Source organism: Carassius gibelio, chromosome A7 (genome assembly GCF_023724105.1).
Source record: "Carassius gibelio isolate Cgi1373 ecotype wild population from Czech Republic chromosome A7, carGib1.2-hapl.c, whole genome shotgun sequence".
Taxonomy (NCBI): domain Eukaryota; kingdom Metazoa; phylum Chordata; class Actinopteri; order Cypriniformes; family Cyprinidae; genus Carassius; species Carassius gibelio.
In genome coordinates, this window is record NC_068377.1 from 9524567 (window position 1) to 9550157 (window position 25591).

The 25591-nt window shown below is 35.6% G+C and overlaps 2 protein-coding genes across 12 annotated transcripts in view; one reads left to right on the forward strand and one right to left on the reverse strand.

Annotated features, from left to right (window-relative positions):
* Positions 1 to 760: 760 nt before the first annotated feature.
* Positions 761 to 5905, reverse strand: LOC128016598 (mitotic spindle assembly checkpoint protein MAD2A-like). Its single transcript, XM_052601228.1, has 5 exons — positions 5708 to 5905; positions 4130 to 4276; positions 3748 to 3868; positions 3474 to 3577; positions 761 to 1094 (listed from the first exon to the last, which is right to left on the reverse strand). Exons 1-5 carry the CDS (start codon positions 5769 to 5771, stop codon positions 922 to 924), a joined length of 609 nt encoding a protein of 202 aa, XP_052457188.1. The 5' UTR covers positions 5772 to 5905; the 3' UTR covers positions 761 to 921.
* A 6901-nt stretch (positions 5906 to 12806) lies between these two features.
* The window catches only part of LOC128016599 (calcium/calmodulin-dependent protein kinase type II delta 1 chain), a 106603-nt gene continuing 93818 nt past the window's right edge, over positions 12807 to 25591 (forward strand). For 2 of the 11 annotated variants that reach the window (XM_052601230.1, XM_052601231.1), the window contains exons 1-2: positions 12807 to 13115; positions 13600 to 13694. In XM_052601230.1, the coding sequence (XP_052457190.1) occupies positions 13054 to 13115; positions 13600 to 13694 (157 nt within the window). In that variant the 5' untranslated portion in view covers positions 12807 to 13053. The remainder of the gene's footprint in view (positions 13116 to 13599; positions 13695 to 25591) is intronic. The other 9 variants (XM_052601232.1, XM_052601233.1, XM_052601235.1 and 6 more) reach the window with 6 other exon arrangements.

Here is a 25591-nt window from a genome sequence, read left to right on the forward strand (position 1 = left end):
TGCACCTCTTTATAGGTTTTCCCCTCTCTAATCAACTTTTTAATCAAAGTACGCTGTTCTTCTGAACAATGTCTTGAACGACCCATTTTCCTCAGCTTTCAAATGCATGTTCAACAAGTGTTGGCTTCATCCTTAAATAGGGGCCACCTGATTCACACCTGTTTCTTCACAAAATTGATGACCTCAGTGATTGAATGCCACACTGCTATTTTTTTGAACACACCCCTTTCAACTAATTCAACTAATTGCCCAATTGCACAGCCTTAAGAGCGTGCATATCATGAATGCTGGGTCTCATTTGTTTTCTGAGAATCTACTGAACCTACTGGTAACTTGTTTGCCACGTAGCAATAAAAAAATATACGAAAAACCTTGATTATTCTGGTTAGTCACATTGTACTGCTATTATTTTGAACAATACTGTATGTTTTCATTTGTAATTATCAATCATGATCCTTCACACAGTAATGGGAATCATCCTATAGGTATAGATAGCCCTTTTATAAGATGGTAGAAAAAATATTGCCATAACACTGATGAGTAACTAAAAAATAAATAGTATAGTAAAATAATAATTGGAAAATATTAAAGCAAACAAAGTTCCTTTTGAATTTAGGTTGTAGTACTGAGCCAGATGCATTCTCGACAGGCTTTGTTGTTGGCAGCCTGTTCACATTTGTAAGGAAATGTACACCTAGATTTGGTCGCCATCTAGAGGATAACTACTACAAAATATCAAAGACACATGAATCACCAATACAACATTGGAAACAAGAACTGTATTTTCTGTATTGGGAAATACATTCTTTAAAAATACAACAAATAAGAAATAAGCTTTATATAGATATATATACAAAAGACTGAAAAGTTGAACAGAACACACACACACAAAAAGAGAACAGAACACACAAAAGAAAGAAATCACATGGAGTTTGTCCTCTTGTAGGCCACCATACTGTTCACCTTATGAACAGAAGTAGTAAAGGAACGCAAGCGGACCTCTTCTGATTGGTCAATTAGTTGAGGCCCAGATTCCTCCCATTGCTCGGGTACCTCAAGATCTTTGTCGGTGTAGATCAGAAGGTCGAAAGCACCTGCGTTATAAAGGACAAAAGTCACAATAAAGAGAAAACAATCAAAATATGTACCCTGCAACTTGTCAGCTTTATAAAATTTTTAGTTTTGCTTCACTCTGAAAAGAGGGACCACTTTCTGACCACTGGGGAAAAATAAATAAATATACAAATATAATTCGGCTGATTCAAATTGGAAAACAATAACTTAGTATTATTAGACTAAGATATTACTAAGATTATACATCCTAATGAACTGGCAAATTATAGGCCCATTTCAAATCTTCCACTTATGGCTAAAATTTAAGAAAACGTTGTGTCTGCTCAATTGTGCTCCTTCCTGCAAAAAAAATCTGTATGGAGAATTTCAGTCAGGTTTCAGGCCCCACCATAGCACAGAAACTGCACTTGTTAAAATCACAAATAACTTGCTTCTTGCGTCAGATCAAGGCTGCATCTCATTGCTAGTTTTACTTGATCTTAGTGCTGCGTTCGACACCATAGATCATTGACATACTCATAGATCGATAACAAAATTATACAGGTATTCAAATACCAGCTTTAAGATAGTACAAATAATTATGGTTTAGATCCTACCTGTTCAATTGCTCCATTTTTTTTTTTTTTTTTTTAAATGGGGAGTAATCTCATTTATCACCAGTAAAATAAAGTGCCACAAGGATATGTCCTAGGTCTTCTACTATTTTCAATATACGTTGCCCCTTGGTAATATTATTAGAAAATACGGGATAAGTTTCCACTGTTATGCTGTTGATACTCAACTATATCTCTCAACGAAACCAGATGATACTTCAAAATGATCTAAGCAAAGTTTGTTATGAATTCTATGGTTACTGCTAAAGGCCTATTTACAATTGTTGTACTATGCAGGGCTATAAGAAACAAAACTAGATACTTTATTATTATCGTTTTTTTAGGCTCCATAGAATAAACATACATTATTTTTGTAGTCATACTTTCATGTGTTTATTTCTCATCTTTATGTCTCATCTTTTCTTGTCTTTCTCACAATTTTTATCCATCTTGTTGACATCCTGGGAACTAAGAATCACTTCAATTGAGAACTTAATGTCTTTTCCATCTTGAGAACCATATACATTCACAAACAATTATTTATGACAATCTGTGCCAATATTGTGGATCATATTTATTTCAGTATCACTTGTCCATAATGCATCCTATAAATCTTGTCATATGTCTTGCATATATCCAGTCTGTTTTACTTCATTATTAACATGCAATAATATAGGAGGTGTTGAATTTTACCTCTAGCTCTTTGCAGTTTCTCACCATGTTAAGTAAAAATATGAATATGCAATATAGGGCATAAATTTAGCATAATGCACCTATTTATAGTTATTTTTTCCTGACTGACTGATGAGCTTATGGATGCCGAATGGTTATTCTGAGGTAAATGATTGATACGTGGTACAAGTTTTCCACATTTTCTGCAGTTTGAAACAATGAATGAGCGATTCCATGAGACATTTCAGTAAGATATATTCTATGTTTATATATTCTATTATTATGACTATTGGACAGTAAGTGCGCTACAAATAATATGAAGCACATGCATTAACAGAACACAACAAACAGACTAAAGATCTTGACAACAAGACGCTGTATAGATTATAAACAAATTGTTAACTAGGGCTGCACGATAAACCGCATGCGATATTGTCAGTAAAGTTTTGTAATCAGCGGTAAATCTAACTACACAGAGCCGTTGTTCACTGACAAGCTGCGCAAAACCATGATCATATTTTGCGCAGCTTGTCTGTGAACAACAGCTCTATGTAGTTAATTCCGCACAGATGATGGAGATTTACCTCGGATTACAAAACAGGCTTTACTGACAAGTTGCGCATTAAATATCGCATGCGATTTATCATGCAGCCCTATTGTTAACGATATTGTGATATCCTATAGTAGCCATTGGCCACTTCAGCAAAAACTTCACTCACAAATTAATATTTTTTTGTCACAGTCTGGAGCCGCTATGTAAACTATGGCATATGCAATATTGCAAAAAAAAAAAAAAAAAAAACAATAAAATGTATTAAAATGTTTGAAATCAGAAATCTAATGTTACAGCGACAATTTAAAAAATATATATATTTCATACAAATTATATAGCACTGGATGACAGTGATCTTGCAGTGTAACTGCATGGATCTAATGATCATATTAAATATGATCTAATATGACTATCATATCAGATAGTATCTTTTGGTGTCCATTCATGTTTAATTTGTACTATAGTAAATAGAAAGATATGATGGGTTCACGTGTAGCTTGAACTGAGGTGCTAAAGTGATCCTGATAAATTTTAAGCACAGTAAATTCTGTACTTATTAAAACAATAACTAGTTTACTTACAGGCAGTTTCTAATAATGGCAAGAAGGTGACTGTGGCAGTAATCTGTCTGATAACAGAACGGATTTCCTCTTGGATAGCTTTTATGGACTTCTCCCTGGGTGCACTGGAAAAGCCAAAGTGTAAAATACTTTATGACAATTTATATTTGCATCGGTTAGGTAAAAAACAACAATAAGACTAAGTCACTATTAACTTATTGTAAATTTTCAAAGCTGTGATTGAATATGAAAATGAATCATTCGTCCTTCCAGATTATGAATTTTGATTAAGTACCCGTTCTCCTTTGCTGTCTTGTCACACTCAATATCAAACTGCCATCGCTCCAGCACCTCATTGGTCTCCAGGCATGTGATGACAACCACCAGCTTCTGAACTGTGCAATCAAACAACCATTCTGCAACAAAAAGGACAAACAATGCTAAAGAACTAAGCAGGCTAAGGTTTCCATTTCTAGTCATGAAAGCAGTCTTTATCGTGTGAATACAGCACTCTTAAATTACTTTGAGATTTAAAAAAAAAAAAGAATTGAAGGCAACTTGTATGAATACCATATGCACCTCCTACTAAACTGCATTACCAGTCTTAATAAAACAAACTGTTCCTCAAGATTTGGTACTATTATTTTTCAGAAAAGCATGGTTGGATGAAAAACAACCTTTGAGTTGTGAGATGACATTGGTGAGGTAGTTCTTCAGCTTTGCATCTGTGGTCAGGTGAAGGCTCATGTCATATTGAGTAACTCTGGTGAAGGTTTCTGCTGGGTAGATTCCTCGCTGGTACAAGATGCTGTTGATTCCAAATGCTACAGACAACAAAAGGACTCATTTCATTTATGTTCGGAAACAATTAAAAAGGCACAGCACACCAAAATGTATTTCATTTTCCAAATGAATCATGATGCAGGAGCTAAAATGGATAACACTAACATGACTATAAACAAAAAAAACTGTTTAAAAAAGTATATATATATATATATATATATATATATATATATATATATATATAATAAATCAAGAGTACTGTTTTATTTTCTCTACACAAATGTCCAAGGACTCTAATTATGACTATAACCTTGATGGAAAACCCTATTGACCACTATTACATGCCTTCTGACATTTGATTGACAGTTTGTTTCTTTTTTTTTTCTTTTTTTTTGCAAGTAAAAGGCATTTAAGTAAATCGACTTGTTATAAAATGTAGCCTTTTTGTTGTCAAACCTTTACTGATTTCTATAAAGTATATGAGAGATTTCGAGAGATTCCCCCGTTTATGTGCGGATGTTACTTGATCCTGAAACTTGCAGCAAGTGCGCGACAATGGTCTTAGCAAATTTTATTCAAATTAAGAATGGACTGAATATGGACTAATACAGACAAGGAAGCACGCTAGGAGCGCTCCCTGAGAAATTCTGCTATAATCCGTGAATCTCGCAACATGGCACAATGAATCTCTTATTTACATTGCGTCAACACTTTTTTTTATAAAGAGAGGATTCGCGAGCTTCCACAACTCAAGACTGAATAAAAACTTGGCGAGTGAATTCTGACTAACTGTAACGCCTCTGATTGGTCATTGAGTTCCAGAAATGAAAACTGTGATGATTGGCCATAGTGTTCAACACTTGCAAAAACAGAGCACAACACAAACACACGTTGAATTTATTCTGCGTGAGGTGGCTGCCTCACTTTCATTTAGTTGTTTATGTTTATTTAGTTTTCAAAGTTATGTTTCCCGTTTCTTTCCTCCCGAGTATTGAACTTCGTTACACCTATAAAATTTCCTTAAATCAAGTTTCACGACAGAGTTTGAAAACCACTGACCTATATTGTTTGCAGTATTTCAAGAGGAACACAAGCAGTAAGTGTTCACCCTTAAATTGTACAGACATAAATTATTCTGACGCAAAAAAAAAAAGGTTTACCATCCTAAGGTAGCAAATATGATACTCAACAAACACAAGCGCAAACATTTTGATATAAAACAAAAAAAAGACTAATATTGAATATGTAAGGTTTTACATGGTTAGAAATCATCATCAAAAATTATTTACTTTTAAAGCCATGCATTTGAGATTATAATGGTTGAACCGTAGCAAAGGCACGAGTCTTTTGAACAAAACTTCAGACACCTCCCGATTCCCGTCGTTTTTAATTCAATTTCTATTGATACCAGGACAGACTAGAACGACGCCATGAAACCCATCATCTGCTACAAAACCACTAACATTACTTACAGAAAAACTCAGCAACGAGTTCTGCACTCCCCTTCAGTGTGATTCCTTTCAATGTCTTAGACATCTTTGGATTTAGTTTAATTTTGGTTTGTTTCTGTACGCTTTAAGTCCTCACTCGTTCCTGTTTTTCTTAACCGCCGACTAGTTTGAATCTAGACGCTGCGTCTGACGCAGATGCATTCGTCATTGTGACGAAACCGGAACTGCTTGCGTTCCACGAATCCACGTTCAGAGCAGGGAACTCGACCGGAAGTTGAAGTCGGGTGGGGGCTGCTATCTTTTAGCAGAACTTCACTTGCGTTAGCATTCCCATTGACTCCCATTCATTTTGGCGTCACTTTGACAGCGAATAACTTTACATCTGAGGCGTTTAAAGACTCCGTTTGTCCATTATTTATTTCTAAAGATACACGACAATGTATAAAGGCTCCATTACCTTCTATGTTACATTATGGCCCCGTATAAACAGTTTTTGTAAAAAAAATAGGCTAACGATTGCGTCATAACCACTCGGCTCTCTGTCGCATTACCGTACAGACAGGAGGAGAAGTTCGCAGGCAATTAACTTAATATGGCGTACTGGCGTTACATTTTAAAATACTATACAAAATAATTAATCAGAATACTTACTCCTGCTCACTCACGACAAAGAACTCCCCGCTCAAGCTCGCCGTCTCTGCAAGATTAACGATGGCAGTTTGCAGGCACAGCCACCTAGAAGATTTACATCTGCCAGACAGGTTGCTGACGTCGTCAAGCTTCGTTTGAGTCTGCGCGTCAGAAACAGAAGTGCTAAAAAACCTTAGACAGTAAAAGAAATGGACACAGCGACCCCATTGGAACTCAATTGAGACAAATGAAGCCCATTTTTAGCGTTTTTTAGCACTTCCGTTTCTGACACGCAGACTCAAACGAAGCTTGATGGGAAAAATGCTCTTCGTACTAAGTGTTTTTTCTTCTTCCCCCCAAGATTGATTGTCTATACAAAATGATATGAGATAGGTCTTGTTTCCTGGGGGGGGGGGGGGATGGGGGGGTCTAAATGGAGTGCATTTAACTTAAGTAAAATTATATGCCAGTGTAGTGATAAAAATAATCTTAATGCAAATGGAAAACAAGATTATTCGGAGTGTCCATTACTAAGTGCAAATCTACTGTAGCTCCGCCCTCCCTCGATACATAAGGTTAAATATGACCCATGTGAATAACACCTACTGTAGGCAGTAATGTTTTGGGCACGGAAAACTAGCTTGTAACGTGAGTGATTGGGTTAGAGCTCGTTCTCACTTTTCCCATCACATGTCACATTAGAATTTATTTTCAATAAAAATTAACAAAATGTTCTAAAAGTAGAAGTAAAGTGCCTAACAAGTGTTTAATAATGATACAATTATTTACAATTGTAATGAATATAATCATTTACAATCTGTTATTATTGCATCCTGTTAATGTATAACAATACTGAGGTGCAAATGGCCTTAGTATCTGCCAGTATAATGTATAACTAGCATCTAATTATTATTTACACTTAGCCTGTTGCAAAGAACTGCTACTTTTACATGGTAAATAGAATAGATCACTATTTTCACTGTACATTTTTTATGTAAATAGCATCTAGAGCTACTTGCACTTAACCTACTGTAAATAGGATCTATCCCTAAGAAAGTATGTTAATTCCACTTAGTGTAAATAGCCACTGCCGTATTTTTCTTACTCTATTGGCAGATCATTTGTAAAATAAGAAAAATGCACTTGAAATATTATTATTGATATTATTATTTTATATATAATTTTTGCCCATGAGATACCATTAAATGATTAGCTATTAGTTCTGCTAGTTTTCACCTCTGATATTATAACACTGATAAGTATTACATGTTTATTGAGTATGAAGTACAGCTTTTTGGCGGGAGCTGTTGCCATGGTGAATCGTAATATTGGTGCTCCATTGATAATGGCTTTTTATAGTTGTGGAGCACGCGCTTAACTCAGAGTCAGTCAATTTAGTGTTGATTAAACCAACTCATTTCAGCTGTTCTGTAACCGAAAACTCAGATTTTCCCATCTCAGGGTAAGTCAACTCAGAGTTCAAGTTTAAACTCAGAGTTGGTTGAACCTCCTTTTGATCAGATATAACTGCAATACAAGATTATGAAATGCATTATTTGAATGCTTGGCCAAAGATATGTGTCTTAGATTTAAACCGAGAGAGTGTGTCTGAACCCCGAATGTTATCAGGAAGGCTATTCCAGAGTTTGAGAGCCAAATGTGAAAAAGCTCTATCTCCTTTAGTGGACTTTGCTATCCTAGGAACTACCAAAAGTCCAGCGTGTTGTGACCTTAGGGAGCGTGATGGATTGTATCATGGAAGAAGACTAGTTAGGTACGCAGAAGCTAAACCATTAAGGGCCTTATAGGTAAGTAATATTTTGTAACTGATACAGAACTTAATAGTTAGCCAGTGCAGAGACTGTAAAATTGGGGTAATATGATCATATTTTCTTGGCCTGGTAAGGACTCTAGCCGCTGCATTTTGGACTACCTGTAGCTTGTTTATTGAAGATACAGGACAACCACCTAGAAGTGTGTTACAATAGTCCAGTCTAGAGGTCATGAATGCATGAACTAGCTTTTTTGCACCAGAAACAGACAACATGTTTTGTAGCTTGGCAATGTTTCTAAGATGGAAGAATGCTGTTTTGGGAAAAATTATATTATATAAGTTGGTGTCTAGTAAAACACCCAGATTTTTGACTATAGAGGAAGTAATGGTACATCCGTCTAGTTGCAAATTGTAATCTATGAGATTGTGTTTTTTTTTTTTTTTATGGTCCAATAAGTAATATCTCTGTCTGAATTGAATAGAAAATTGTATCTGGTTTCGTTTAAATATATAGTTGAGTATCATTAGCATAATAGTGGAAACTAATCCTGCATTTTCTAATAATATTACCAAGGGGCAACATGTATATTGAAAATAGCAGAGGACCTAGGACAGATCTTCATGGCACTCCATATTTTACTGGTGATAAATAAGAAGAATTCCCATTTAAATAAAGTTATATAGATTGGACAGGTAGGATCTAAACCATGTTAGAGCTTGCCCTTGAATACCTGTATTGTTTTGTAATCGATCTAAGAGTATGTCATGATCTATGGTGTTGAATGCGGCACTAAGTTCAAGAAAACTAGCAATGAGATGCAGCCTTGATCTAACGCAAGAAGCAAGTCATTTGTAATTTTAACCAGTGCAGTTTCTGTGCTATGGTGGGGCCTGAAACCTGACAGAAAATTTTCATACTGATCTTATTTTTTTTTTGCAGGAAGGTGCTCAATTGAACAGACACAACTCTTTTTCTACAATTTTAGACATAAATGCAAGATTTGAAATGGGTCTGTAATTTACCAGTTCACTAGGATCTAGTTGTGGTTTCTTAATAAGAGGCTTAATAACCACCAGCATGAATGGTTTTGGGACGTGACCTAATGATAATGACGAGTTAATAATATTGAGAAGTGGTTCTTCTACAGTTAACAACTTTTTCAGTAATTTAGTGGGTACAGGATCTAATAAACATGTTGTTGGTTTAGGTGCAGTGATAACTTAAAGGGGGGTGAAATGCTATTTCATGCATACTGAGTTTTTTACACTGTTAAAGAGTTGGATTCCCATGCTAAACATGGACAAAGTTTCAAAAATTAAGTTGTACGTTTGAAGGAGTATTTTTGTTCCAAAAATACTCCTTCCGGTTTGTCACAAGTTTCGGACAGTTTTTTTCGAGTATGGCTCTGTGTGGCGTTAGATGGAGCGGAATTTCCTTATATGGGTCCTGAGGGCACTTCTGCCAGAAGAGCGCGTGCTCCCGTATAGCAGAGCACTGAGAGCACAGACATTCACTGATCAGAGCGAGAGCATCGCGAAATGTCACAAAAGACATGTGTTTTTGGTTGCCAGGGCAAGACAACCCTGCACAGATTACCAAAGAAAACAGCATTAAGGGACCAGTGGATTGAGTTTATTTTTACAGAACATCAATGGAGTTGTTCAAGTGTTTTTGTTTGTTCCCTGCATTTCGAAGATGCTTGTTTTACAAACAAGGCCCAGTTTGACGCCGGATTTGCGTATCGTTTATTTCTTAAGGATAATGCAGTCCCAACGAAAAAGGGTCACGATCGTGTGTTGGAACCGCAGGAGGTGAGTAAAACTGCTTCAAATATCTCTGTGTTGTTAACTTAGCTATCGGTGCGTAAGCACATCAAGTAAACAACATGCGATGTTGTCATCAAACTGCACTTTCCACATGTACAGCTTAAAAAAAAAAAAAAAAAAGAAGACATAAAGTGGAACTTAGTTATTTTCCAAAACCGCTAAGCAAATATATACAATTTCAGTACATACCACATAGAGACGTCGTTGCTGATGCTGCTCTTGTTAAATTTCAGCTTCTGGATCTGATTCTGGATCATAAATATATGCTGAATCTGACTGTTAAGCCCCGTTCACACCAAGAACGATAACTATAAAGATAACGATATTAGCGTCCACACCAGCGAACGATATTGTCTGTTTATTCTGAGCGCACGTGCGTCTGCCGCTTTAAATCCTCGAGCTCGTCACAGCAGGATGGATTCTGATTGGATATCAAAGTTTATATTGTTCATCAGCTGGAAAAAAAACGTTCTGAAAATGATTCCAACGATACCGTTTCTCTATGCCTTTATCGTTATAGTTGTGTTGTGGACTCTGCTATTCTTTAATATTGAGAACGATTTTTAGAAATATGTCTTTATCGTTATCTTTATAGTTATCGTGCTTGGTGTGAACGGGCCTTTAGCCATGGTTTGTTTTGGATGTTTTTTTTCCTCACGTTAATGTCACAACTTCCAAACGCTCTCAACGCAAAAGCCTACTCGTGCTCGTGATTCTTTAGCTCCGCCCACACGTCACGCCTCCAGCCGGTCGTGTTTTTCCGGGAAAAATCGGTACAGACTATCTTTATCTTATGAATATAATAAAACTTAAGACTTTTTGGAGTTATGAAGGATGCAGTACTACTCTATAGGTACTCAAGATTAACAGGATATTAAGTGAAAACGAGCATTTCACCCCCCCCCCCCCTTTAAGTTTATTTAGCTCTTCGTGTCCTATAGTTGTAAAGCACTGCAGTTTATCTTTGGGTGTGATGTATAAAGCTGAAGTGTTAGAGGCTATAGAATCTACATTTGTTATTGTATTTCTGATGTTATCTATTTTATCAGTTAAGAAATTAAAGTAATTACTATTAAACTGTGAGGGAATATTTAGATCGGGTGGCATCTGGTTATTTGTTAAATTAGCCACTGTGCTAAATAATAACCTTGGAAAGTTTGGTTATTTTCTATGAGTTTGTGGATATGCTCAGCAATGACAGTTTTTAGAGCCTGTCTATAGCCGGACATAGCCTACTGCTTTTCCATGTAATTCTAAAAATGTCCAATTTAGTTTTTTTTCCATTTGCAAAACTACAAGTTTCTTTCTTGAGAGTGTAGGTATTACTGTTTTACCATGGCACACTTTGAGGTACGATATCTATATCAGTAAGATCTATTCCATACTCCGAAATAGTTTATTACCTGTAGGTCAGTAAATGCAAGTCCTAAAGCATCATTTGTATTATCAACATGAAGGTTAAAATCTCTGACAATATAATATTATTGATCATTACATCAAAATTGTATATCCTGACTCCACTGTAAGTTGCTTTGGATAAAAGTGTCTGCTAAATGCATAGATGTAAATTAATATTGTGTAATTTAAAAATCTTTTTTTGAATTAACTTCAAATAAAAATTGTCTTGATATTTTTTTTTTTTTTTAATATTGGGCAGTGGTTTTCAGTTTTGTATAATTCACTGAAAGTTATTTGAAAAGAGGAAATATTCATTATTTTAATTGTGAAGAACTGACAAAAGGAATATGTGTGTGTGTGTGTGTGTGTGTGTGTGTGTGTGTGTGTGTGTGTGTGTGTGTGTGTGTGTGTGTGTGTGTGTGTGTGTGTGTGTGTGTGTGTGTGTGTGTGTGTGTGTGCATTCACTTTGATAAAACAACACTATGATAAATATTCAGGTGAGTAAAAAGTGACTAATATACCTAATCTGAAAAGTCAAGGGTGGGTGGGATAGGGAGCTTTTTATCATCACATTGATTTTTGAGACAGTATAGGAGATGAAGGAGAATGTGCAACTGGATTTACAGGATTAGTCATTTAATAGGATAATTGGTCATCCCTGTTAACCCAAGGTTACAGTACCCAAGGATGAACAGTACTGTCTGATGCCTTATTTTAGGCTAGCGTTATCAGTCTATCAACAAGTCTTCCCGCGCACATTCTGTAATTTCCTGCGATATAAATACTTGAGTCATTTCAGACTCTCGTACACGCGTGTTTGTTCCGCCAGAGAGAGCTCTTACACTGGATCCAACAGCCGCTGTTACAACAGGAAGCGAGATGTGAGAGATTAAGTAGCCTACTGTTGGGAAACTCGAATCATTTTAGCGAATCGGTTCGTTCGAATGATCCGGTCAAAAATAGATTCATTTGAATCATCAAGCAATAGTAATATCCCGCACTGCGTTTTACAGCTCCCCCTTTTTTATTAGTTTTTTAAAGCAATGAAACTAATCAAGTTAAATATCATAATATTCTTTATCACTATATGTTTTAATGGTTAATATGACTGTGTGAAATTGTGTCAACCGTGTTTTTTAAACTTGAATGTAAAACTAAACTAATCTGACATTATAAAATATAATGCAACCTTTGTATGATATCATAAAATAAATAGCTAGGGTACATTTAACAGTAGCCCATTTATATAGCTTATTTATATTTGTTTTCTAGTTTAAACCGCGCAAATGTTTTAAAATATATAATAGGCTACTTACGTTGGTTTCATACAGGTTTTTATTTTTTTTATACGTTATAAATAACTACTCTTCCACTCTTCATGGATATATATTAAAGCGTTTGTGACTAGAAACATTTACATAGCAAATGAAAGTCCCCGAAACTCGAATGATTCACACACGTTTCGAATCGGTTGGATTGAATCATTAAAAAGAATCAGTTTAAAAGAACGACACGACTCGTACATCTCTGATTAGACGAGGAGAGGCGCTTCAACTTCAAATAGGTGTCAAAACAGTGCCAGTCACCATCTCACACCTGCAAGAGGATTTGAAGTGACAGATTTATACATTGCAATTTCGTTGAGACTTTTACTTTCAGTCTGCGCTGAGGATATATAGGACGAGGTAACCGCGGATTTCACTTTTGCGCTCAGATTGTTCTTCCTGTCGCTCTCAGTATGGCTTCAACAACCTGCACCAGGTTTACCGACGAATATCAGCTGTATGAAGAACTGGGAAAGTAAGTATTAGTTATGCACAAGCTTCTAATAACAACCTAAACGGGTTTTTTCTTGTCTGTTTTAAATGCAGTGAAAGTGACCTGTTAGTCCCTACCTGATTCTGTACCTGCGTTCGCAAGTCTCTTTTCGGCGTCTTTCATGTGCTGTTATGACGCCGAGTTTCATCCTGGCAATTAAATACTGTACTTTTTTTAATAAGTCTTTCCCGTTTTTGGCGGGAATAGGAAACGGCGTGTTTTTTTTTTTCACAGTGAAGAACAAACAGAAAAATTCAGCATTAAGAGAAATATTTACATACCCCAAAAAGGATAAATTAAAATAATTTAATTTAATCAAAATTTAACATAACCCTATATATATATATATATATATATATATATATATATATATATACATATACATATACATATATATATATATATATATATATATATATATATATATATATATATATATATATATAACTTTCTTTTTGATTTCCAGAGGAGCCTTTTCTGTGGTGAGAAGATGTATGAAAATCTCTACTGGTCAGGAATATGCTGCCAAAATCATCAACACCAAAAAGCTGTCTGCCAGAGGTGAGCTCATTCTGTTGAGTAGGCCTAGATCATATGCTGAAATGAACACAACTGGTTCAGTTGAGTATGATGTTGAACTCTTACTACATCTGTAGCTTTAACTAAATATATTATTGCATGTTGTAATGTTCAGCATAGTTCCATTGAGGGTTTTATTGTGGTTTTATTGTAACCACAGTTACATGTACAAAACCACAGCTGTTCTTGGCCCCAAAGCATTAATTACATAGAACTATCAGTATATCAGTAACTTTACTGCATCACTATTGCTACTTATCATATTTAGGCTTAAGTTGAACCAACCCCTAACCCTAAGTATTTAATGGGTCATTAACGACATTTTACATTGTACAATGTGTCCTGAGGTGCACTTATGATTTTTACATAAATTTTGATTGTAAATATTATTTAGATATTAATAATTTAGAAAATAAAAGGAAATTTCTACCCTGATTTTAGCCATCTAATTTGAACACTGTTTAAATGGACGGCTCTTCTTTAGGACACCAAAGTAATCATCCACTGCTATGATTGGGTAGTATTACTGCATATGAAATAAGTATTAAATAACTAATTTAACTCATTTACTACGTCTGTACTATCATAGCTGCTGAGATGAACTAATCCTTAAATGTGCTGATTATAACATTACATTTAGTCCCATTGCAGCGCTGGTCATTGTAGCCCATCAAAGCCTTATCTGTCGAGCGAACAAATGCAGTGACCTCACGATTTCTGCACTCTCATGAATGCTTTCATCAAAACCTTGCAGACATAACGTACATTTAAATAATATACTCATTATGCAGTGTAGACATTTTGCTGTGTCATTGATTTTAAGTGCAGAACTCTCTGTCAGTGATAAACTGTGTGATTGACAGCTCCACTGTTTATAAAGGGATAGTTTTTGATCAGTATTTCATACATTAAATGCCGCAGTGATTACATATTTTTGTAGGACAGCCTGGAAGTATTACTGATGTATATTTTGTTATAGAATAAATGTGAATATATATTTTGAGCTTGTATTAACTACAAAACTTATTTCAGAACTAAAAAACCCATTGACTTCATGAAAATGCTAGAAATGCTAACTTGTTTCCAGGTTTAACCTGCAACAAATATCATCTCTGCATCACTTTTGTACTTGAGTCTATATTTTTCTGTAGAAGTTTGTTTGCAAAGCCTGTGTCGAATTGGGTAAATCGAATAGTCGAATAGTGAAATTTACCCGAACAAACAAATAATGCTCTACTGAGACAATCCTAATGAATCCAAAGGATCCTAATGTTATTCTTAGTTCAGTGATCCTGTTGTGCTTCCCGTGACTCCTTCTCCTGTCCTTAACTAAAGGATCAGTGGCTGGGCCAAAGGGACCATGATGAAGAAGCAGTTGTTGATCTTTGTCTGTGCAGGTGGTCTTGTGCTGTTTATCTTTATTATGTAAAAAAACAGTAACATTTGATCATTTTTTGTTTTTTATTTTATCATGATTAACAATAGTCTTTTGACTGTAGCTTTGCTTTAAAACATCACTTGCTACCCACTGTAGAGCAGGCCCATTTCTTATTTCTTTTGACCTCCACGGGTCAATCTGTCAATACCATAATAAGCCAGGGGTGTTATGGAAGCCTTGCGTTTTATGTCCCGCTGAGCTTTCAGAGGCAGCTGTTCGCTGAATGCAAGCGTGGGATGGCTTTGGCGTCCCAGTATTGACTCATACTGAGTCTTTAATAGACTGTCAGGTGAATGGAAAAAGCAGTCCTTTGTGTATAAGTGAGACCCCTCACTTGGTTACTGTGAGGGGCACTAAGAAGTGTACAGAGAATATAACAGTAGAAGCTGAAGGTCGACATGTATGAGAAAATGTTGGAGTGGTGTACTTGGATGTAAAATTTTCTTCCAAAAAAACCCAACAACACCAAAATGAACAATTACAATAAAAAAATAAAAAAACAATAATAATAATATACAATCATCATATATACATACACACACACACACACACATATATATAAAAATTTTTTTTACCTTAATGTTATAACTCCACTTTCAGGTATGTGAAATGTAAATGCAAAGACAACTAGACTCTTTCAGTTTTGGGTCAATTAAAAGGTTTCTAAAGTCACCTCTTTTAAAGAGGACTCAAGTGTAAAAATCTCTAAAAATGTTACACTTTGGCCAGAACATAACTTTAACTGGACACCATTTGCTAATTTGTGTTATTTTTTTTTTTTGTAATGCTCTGTTGAACTATTTCATTTATTTATTTTTTACAAGAAAAAAATTGTATGCTTTTCTGACATTGAAGCCATTACATCACAGGAACCCCAGGGAAAACCTTTTAATAGGAAATACGTTTTCCATGGAATCCTGTCATATACACTGAACAAAATTATAAATGCAGCACTTTTGTTTTTGCCCCCATTTTTCATGTGCTGAACTCAAAGAACAAAGACTTGTTCTATGTACACAAAAGGCCCATTTCTCTCAAATATTGTTCACAAATCTGTCTAAATCTGTGTTAGCGAGCACTTCTCCTTTGCCGAGATAATCCATCCACTTCACAGGTGTGTCATATCAAGATGTGATAAGACAGCATGATTATTGCACAGGTGTGCCTTAGGCTGGCCACAATAAAAGATTAACGCATTAACAGAACACTGCAAAAAGACTAAAGATATTGATAATAAATTATCAATTTGCCGTATCAATTATAAACAAATTGTGAACAATATATTGTTAATCTCCACACAGCTGACAGCTTTACCTGCTGTAGTTTGTTCTAGTTGTGGACAAAATAGACACTGCTTTTCTGCACACACTTCTCACATCTCCACTCTCTAATCAACTGGAATATCAAGCTTCTGTTACTAATTCAAAAACATCACTATAGAACTAGTAACGAAAGAACACCGAGTTGCTTTATTGAAGCTATTATTTGTAAAAGTTTTAGCTTATGTAAAATACTACAAAGCTATATGCAAGAAGCTGTATGCTAAAATCATTGAAAAGAGTAAATTATCATGAGAGAAAAATTGACTGAGTGAGTGTGATTACCTGCATCTATAAAACATTTATTATTCTGGTCAATCTCATATTCAAAATAACAAACTGTTTGAATGTCCTCCGAGGAAAACAATGCCTTTGTCGTAGTATCTGTTTAAGTGGTTAAGATGGTTTTGAGGTAAATGCTGGTCATTGCATTTGTTGGTTGTGTCTTACAATGTATTGTTAAAAAATAATGTCCTTGTTTACAACTTTGTTTCAGTCCCTTTCAATATAAAAGTATTTACTATTGACTTATCTTTTCACCTTCTAATGGTCTGTGTGTGTGTGTGTGTGTGTGTGTGTGTGTGTGTGTGTGTATATATATATACATATATTAGGGGTTTGAACCTACACTGGTCTCATGGTTTGGTTACGATTATCATTTCATTGATTCAGTTCAATTCGATATCCAGATGCATTACAATGCATTTATGATGCACTGCATCCTCAATCTTTTCCCGAAACAATCAGAGGAAAGCCTCAGTGCTTCACGAGGCTTCGTTTGCCCATACCTACCCCCTAAATATTTCATTGTGCATGACATGATTTACACGCAGCGTTTTTATTCTCCAGGTCATGCTCAGATTGCTCATGAAAACAGATTGTTCATGAAAACAGCAATGTGATTTATTGGCATTGGCATTTATTGTGACCAGATGTCGGCTTTTAAAGTAGTTGGAGCATTTTTAATTACTCATGCTTACGTCTCCCCTCCCTCCACCATTAGGCACATTCAATTTGAAGTGCAACCTCGAATGATGATTGTATGAAATCTACCACGAAAGCATAGGATCCGTCTGCTCCGTTATCACTCACGAAAAGTGACGTGATATTCAGCTTAGTATGGTGACCCATACTCAGAATTTGTGCTCTGCATTTAACCCATCCGAAATGCACACACACAGAGCAGTGAACACACACACACACACACTGTGAGCACACACCTGGAGCAGTGGGCAGCCATTTATGAGAGAGAGCTGTTCATGCACTACCCCCACCCACAATTCCGTACGGCCCGAGACTAGAACTCACAACCCTTCGATTGGGAGTCCGACTCTCTAACCATTAGGCCACGACTTCCCCATCACGGTACTTGATGTCATACACTAATCTTTCAGCTCAGTTGAGCTTCAAGCCAAATGTGCCTAATGTATGCTACCGCGACAAAGCACGTATGTGAGACAAATGACATCAGAAAAGCATCAGTATGTTATAATCAGTTATGGTCTATTACTGAACTGATACTGAATTGTCCTCGTTTGCATCGCAATGTATCAAAGAAATGATTAATTTCGGCATCCCGAATATATATATATATATATATATATATATATATATATATATATATATATATATTCTTTGCTAAATCAACAGTATTTGTGAAATTATAGTGAGTTTGCTTCACCACCATGATGCGCACTGAGAAATCCCTCAAGCGAAGTGATACAAACATTGAAATGGCATAACTAGCATAAAATCGCACGGTTAAAACCTCACATTGTGTGCGTACATATATATCTTTTCCAATCAGTATGTTTTATATATATATAAGAGACCGGCCCCACCGCTGGTCTCGAGTCCCACGTAGGAGATGGAAGGATATAAAACTGGAGCGACGATAGTGAAGGACGAGAGAGGACCAGGCCTGGGCCTTATTTTATGTTTTGGTTTTTATTTGAGCACACCAGTCGTCCGTGAGGGGCTGGTGCACAGTTTTGTGTTTATTTTGAACTATTAAAGTGTCATTTTGGATTGTGCGCCGGTTCCCGCCTCCTTCTTCCCAATGATTAGGAAAATTTTATTATTACAATATATATATATATATATATATATATATATATATATATATATATATATATATATATATATATATATATATAGGGAATGATATGTGAGAATGTGTGTCTGTGCAAAGTTTAAATGTGTGTTAGAGATAGAGACAGCGAGGGAGATGGAGATGGATAGCAAGAGAAGCCCATTTAATTTTCATCATCCACTGAAGGTCACCTCCGGGATTCCCTCTTCTTGACTCTGGGTTTGTACTCTTAATGTTAAAGGATCTCTAGTTGGAGAACTCTCACCACAGGGATTTATTGGCATGGTGATTCTAAATCAATCTCTCCCTCTTTTTTTTTCTCTTTTGCAAAGGTAGTAGGCCATAAAGACTGATGCAGTATTGTGTTAAAATAAATAGCATTAAGCTCCTTTGATTTCAGTAATCCTGCTTGGGCTTTGACAGTCTAAATGCACGTCTCTACCCAAGTGAATATATGCATTGTTGCGGTATCATGTGTGCTTGTTTTGTCTTAACACTCAGTGGTAATTAAAAAATAAAATCAATTCCTAGTTCTTTAATTCAGTTCCATTTCATCAAGTGAAAACCACTGGACTGACAGCAAAGAGTAAAATAAAATTCCAAATTTATAATTCAGCCATTTTAGTTGTTAGATCAATTATTAATGCTGTACTAGCATAGTAATTTTTAGAGTAATTTATAACCCTTTTTTCCTGCCATGAATAACATGTTCAGAACATTTGTATAAGTGAAAGGTGCTCCCTAGTCTGGAGTATTTTGACATGGTCATAGTTTCATTAAATGGGATCTTTAAGAATTGATGTTGGGAAAGCAGTGGAGACTAGAGAAACCATGCATAGAGAAATTCCAAGAATGACAGCTAGGATCAAAAGCTGAAGTGGTCATCAGTAAACTGACTTGGAGATTGGCCAAGATAATTCAGGATTCTAGAGGAGATTACAAAGCTTTGTTAAGAGAATAATCCCATTAAACAAGAGCTACATAACATAAAGAATTGGCCATCCACAACATATTGATGCTATTTTATAAAGTTGATCTTTAAAAGGCTACTCCCTCCAAAATCAGAAGCAATTGCAAAACCTACAGTGTGTTCTCCAATTCAAATATATATATATATATATATATATATATATATATATATATATATATATATATATATCTGTATTACTGTATTACTTTAATCAATTATTTGGGATCTTAAGAACAAGTGGAAAATGTGCTCAATGTTTAATTTCATCCAAGTTAAATTAGAAAAGCAGTTAGACTGAATTTACACGTCCATATTGCCAGATACGCTAGTGGAGACTTGTGGTGTGGAGCCAGGCTTACGAGACAGGCTGAGGAGTGAGTATGACAAGCATTCAGAGACACAGGTTGAGTGTGTGGTCTTCTGAATTGGGAATAGCAAAAGTGAAAGTGACATGACATACAACCAAGTGTCCAAATTGCGCTCACACACAGCAGTGGACACACCACACACACCAGAAGCAGTGGGCAGCCATTTATGCTGCGGAGCCCAGGGAGCAGTTGGGGGTTCGGTCCCTTGCTCAAGGGCACCTCACTCATGGTGTTGAGGGTAGAGAGAGCGCTGTACATTCTCTCCCACACCTAAAATTCTTGCCTGCCCGAGACTCAAACTTGCAATGTGTTGGGGAGGTAAAATGTGCAGTATAACGTTCATGTACTAATAAAAACATCTTAGAATATATATTTTATTCTCCAGTACTGAAAGCGGAACATTTAATGTAGCTCTTGATATGTGTTCTTGTGACACAGCGCTGGCAAATTAATGTTACCTTTTTTGTTTGGTGTCTTTCATTTCAAAGCCGAAGTAATCGCATATTATATGTTTTTCTTCGGTATTAATTTGCCTAACTATCGATCTGACCCAGTAGATGCCATAATCACACACTCTCTCTCCAACCTTCTGTTTGTTTGTTTGTTTAATGGTGGGTCTTTATGCAGTTGGCTAGAGCAGTGCTGATTGGGGAGAATGGAGGTGCGCTCACTTTGTAAGGCTGCCACTCAAGGTCTTCAGCCATGCATGTGCTCAGGAAGAGAGTAATATCACGCCCACATTGCAGGCTTTGTGACTGGAAAACCGCAATGTCTCAAAATTGTGATTTGATTTCGATTAATCGCACAGCCCTAACCACACTCCACAATCTCTTTATGGCTGTTATATGTTCCCTTTTTCTGAGCATGCACGTTTACAGTATGAGAACAGAGGAATACTGTCCACCAGTCTACTGTATGGTCACCAAAGTGTCATATTTTTCTTAATAGCTCTGGGTATTGACACATATTTCACAAATCAGTAGATTCTGATGCACATGGTCTTGACTGGATTCTGATTTCAGTTTGTTTCTATTCAACCCTTTACAATGACAGTAAGTTTTCAAACAACTAAATGATGTCTAACATTAGCCATTGGCTAATAAATTCTTAGACTTTCCTTGCCAGTGTATGATTTGAAAGCTAAGTTTAAGTTTCGCACAGATATATTTTTAGTTGCCAAACACTCTGAGCGCTTCAGAGTTTCACTCGCCTTCAAACAATCTGTGCTATTTGTCTATTCATCTCAATGGATGCGCAGTGCACCTACCTGTATTTGATGTACCGTAAACTCTAGTGTGAAAGTGCTTTGCTGAGAGTGAGAGAGTTTTGCATGCAAAATTGACACTCTACATTTAAACAATATTGTTTGTTGTATTTTTATGTCAAAATAAAAACCGTTCATTTAGAATTCTTCAGCCTTTAAGAGCAACCATAAGATATTGCCAGTTTCACTAGAATTCAGATATTTAAAAAACAGTGCCATTTTACAAACATAAGCTTTATATATATATTTAAATATAAAATTAGACAGACATCACTAAACAGGTTAAGTATTAAAAAAAAACACTTTCCTGTGCAATACAATTACTGAGAAAATTGCTGCTCTCCATAGTTATTTGTTTTTGCTAACTATCAAATTATGGGTATTGAATGGCTTTCCTCAGGTAAATGTATCATTACTTATAAAAAATGTGTGCAAGCTGTTTTAACTGACATATTTGGGTTGACTATAACAATGAATCTGTCTTAAATTGAATGACCAATATAGATTTGACCTGTACTTTACCTGATATATTATTCAGAGTCCTTGTTAGATGTAGAATATTGATAGTACACAGCTGTTATGGCGAAAAGGTTATTTGATACTGATGCCAGCAGCCAGATTTAAACATTTGTGGAAAACAGTAGATAATGTCAGGCTTAAAATACATATTATGCATCACATTGTAAATAACTATGTAAATGCTAGGAGGATGGATGCTGAAATTTGAAACCTTTTGTGTACTTGTGCAAGAGGTTCCCTAAGTCAAGGAGCTGGTAGTGTTGCAAAGCCAGACATTTGATGATAAACATGAACTGTGGTCCTCTTATTTGCCAATTTTGGAAATTAACCACCCACTTAGACCAGAAGAGGCTGTTTGACTAGCATTTTTAAATAATGGTTCACTTTCTTGTGATGTTTAGAGGAGTTTAAAGGCAGACATGAAACCAGATAACTCTGAAAACATGATGGAATATGCAGGGGTGCTCAAATATTTCCATTTTACTTGCTATGTCTGAACTGAAACTTTCATTATACTTTCACTTTCGAGATTCGCAACCACAGGGACGTTATACTACAGAGTAGGGATGTCAACGATTAATTGATGATCGCTTAATTGTCGATAAAAGATGAAATCGATTAAAGCTACTGATGGTCGATTAACCGATTTAATGTTGGGCTGTGTGCGGCTTGTGCGCAAAACCTCCATGTTTCTTTAATATGGTTCCTTAAATAACCCATGATTTAACAGAAATAAGGGAAAAAATTAATAAATCGAAGAAATAAATTTCTCTTCCTACATTTTCCACAGTAAGAGGTGCGAAAACTGTGATTATGTGATAATAAACAGCAAAATTTGAGGGTTAGATGGTGATGATTTAGGAAAAGAAACTTTGTGGAACTGAATTTGTGGATATTCGTGACCAAATGGCCAACCAGAACAAGGCCGCATAAATGTAGGCTATATGGTCTCAAACGGCATCCAAAGCATGATCGATGTAACTTTTTTTTCAGCTAACCTATTATTCCTCTAATAAACAAAGCTTTTATACTACACTTGTCATAATCAGAGCTTATAATTTGTAAATAAATCATCACTGGATTCAAACCAAAAATTAAAAGGTGCTGTGACTGACACTGATGTTTTCCAAGAGCATTCAATGATGTCACTAAATGGTGATGCCACAACAACAATCATTCAAGTTTCTGCATGGACAAAATGGGATGCTTTAAGGAAAATGTATAGCCTATATAAATAATATGCATAAAATATAAATAACAATTTGTTTTCATGAAAAAAAAGCTAAATATTTTAAGACTTAAATAATTAAGAAAACAGATTTTAAACAGAAGTTTAATTTGTTAACCAAACAACAAGAGAAAGACAGAAAATCAGGCACTGCTCTTGACAAAAAAAAAATAATTTGCTGTCCAAATGAACACTGCTCTGTAGAACTTGTTATTTGTTTTCCGTGCCTTTCTGCATTAAGATTCACGCTTTGGTACACATCGCCCAACCCTATTTGGTGTCTTTTAGATTACTTTTCAAACATATACAGGCACTTCATAGTGATCCAGCAGCAAGAATATAAATTAATGGCTACTTGAAGATACTTCAGTTAAGAGAGGGGAACAGGCTGTGCCTGGTTCCTCTAAATTTGGCCCTTTATTTTGGACATAAATACCAATGTATTAGACAGATGGATAGCACAGGTGGTGTCTATTAGATTGATATTAACTGAATATTCACATGAATACATACAATAGCAAACAACTAGAGAAGCTCAGAAAAGTACCATTGGAATGGTAACACAGTGTATAACATTGTATAACATTGTATAACATTGCTCATGAACAGTTTGTAGCTAGCTAGCTAATTTTATAGTTAAGCGATGTAACAAAAAGCATAAAATTGAATAAATTAAATCCTGTATGGTAACCATGTAAAATCACTTTAAGATTATTACATTTTGTTACTTCAAAATAACTTAAAGGTGCACTAAGTGAATTTTGCCAAATAATGTTGATATTTGAAAGCAGCAAAACAAACACCCCCAGCTGCATTCTATTCCAGGCTTTCCTGATCCTTGAGTTGTCTCCAGCGTTGGAAAGCTGCTCCAGTATTTATGTGGGTCCTTACCTCTTGCCTGATCGTAACTATTTTTATTAATGTTTTGTTCCTCAGAAATGTTCCTATGTTTTATCTGCCTTTTCTCACTATCTGTAGCTAATCTGTTGATATCCATCCTGTTCACTCAATGAGTGCTGTCTTCTCCCTTTCATTACTAGACACGCCCCTAAAATCTGATTGGCAGCGAGTGTGGGACTCGGTCTGACACTGTAGTCAGTGCGTTTTTTAAATATTGCTTAGTGCACCTGATGATGTGGAAGCAACGTAAGAAAATATTATCATAATGCCATAATGCTACTGGAATTTATTTGCAGGTGTGTGATAAATGCACTTTAAAGACACAAACGTATATCCACTTTTACTTAATTTTATTTAAACAGATTTCAAAAATGGTCAGACAAACTTAGCATCATGCACTCATACAAACACACAAAAACATACCAAGTCTTACATAAGTGATTAGATCACCAGAGAGAAAACTACAGCTTACACATGCTTAGGGCGCACATAAATACAAAAACAGAAAAACCATACAACTTCTCTGTGTTTGGGCAACCGTCCATTCTCCAGTGAATTCCGCACTGACATGCTGCAGATACATCAAACAAGTGTTGCACAAATGCTTGCATTGGTAAGATTTAAGCAAAGGCTTTCCACGAGCATAGTGTGTATAAATCAGGATGCTTTTCTGCCATTTTCTTAAATACTTTTTTTCTACACATTCTTCCCACACTGTTTCTACTTTCCTCTTTCAGTGTTAGCCATAGATTAGCTTCTTTTTGTGCCTTGAACATGTCTGTTTATATCCAAGAAGTTGACTTCCTACAGCAAATGTCAGTGTTATGTAACCCAAGACTCTCCATTCACAAATGTGTCATATGTTTTGTAGAGGATGCTGTTTTTTTTCATATCACAAGATCTGATTTATCTAGAAATCTCTTAGGTTTCTTTAAATCATTGTTACATTTTTCCAGAGAATTACCGTTTGGGCATGTGTGAACAAGGCCTTTGGAAAAATACTTGGTAAATCATTTGGCAGTTTTTCTGGGATTACTGGTACTGCTAGATTACTCGTACTAGCACGCATGAGGTCTGGACGTGCTGAAGTAAGAGGCCTGGGCCAACTATAAAGATGATGTGATTACTCTGTGCTGTTTACATGAAGAACTTGATTGCACACAACACATTTGTGTTTAATATGTGCTGCTCTTTAATATTTTTTATGTAAACATCCCAGACAAACAACTTTCACTGTTTACCATTTCTCGCTGCTTTTTTTTTTCATCTTGTACATGGGCTTTCAGCATAAGCACATTCTGCGTGATTTGTCCCTAAAGGCTGTCACTCAGAAGTCTGAAAAAAAAGTATAGTGAAAAGTGAAAAGTCTTTTCTGATGACTAACATCACAGAGTTTACTGGTCCTGATGTGTGAATGGCATGTTAAATGTAAAATGATGGAAAGCCATTGCTTATGGAAGCAACAGTGCCTACTGTGTTTTGTATTGTTAAAATAGAGAATGCTGATGTGTGTTATGCCACATTATTTTTAATTATTAGATTATTTTATATATTTATGAACAAGATGTTTGTATCAAAATGTATAAATATCAGTTATCTACTAAATTAATCATATTTTAATTAGTAGATTAAATATAAAATTGTGATGCGTCAATAAAATGCAGGCTGAAAACAGTAGCAGTTTATGTTCATAGTAATACTGCCATTTGCGAGTTTATCTCAAATCTGAAAGCAAAAGTCATTCTTTTGTAAACAGTACAAACATATTAAAAAGGTTTAGC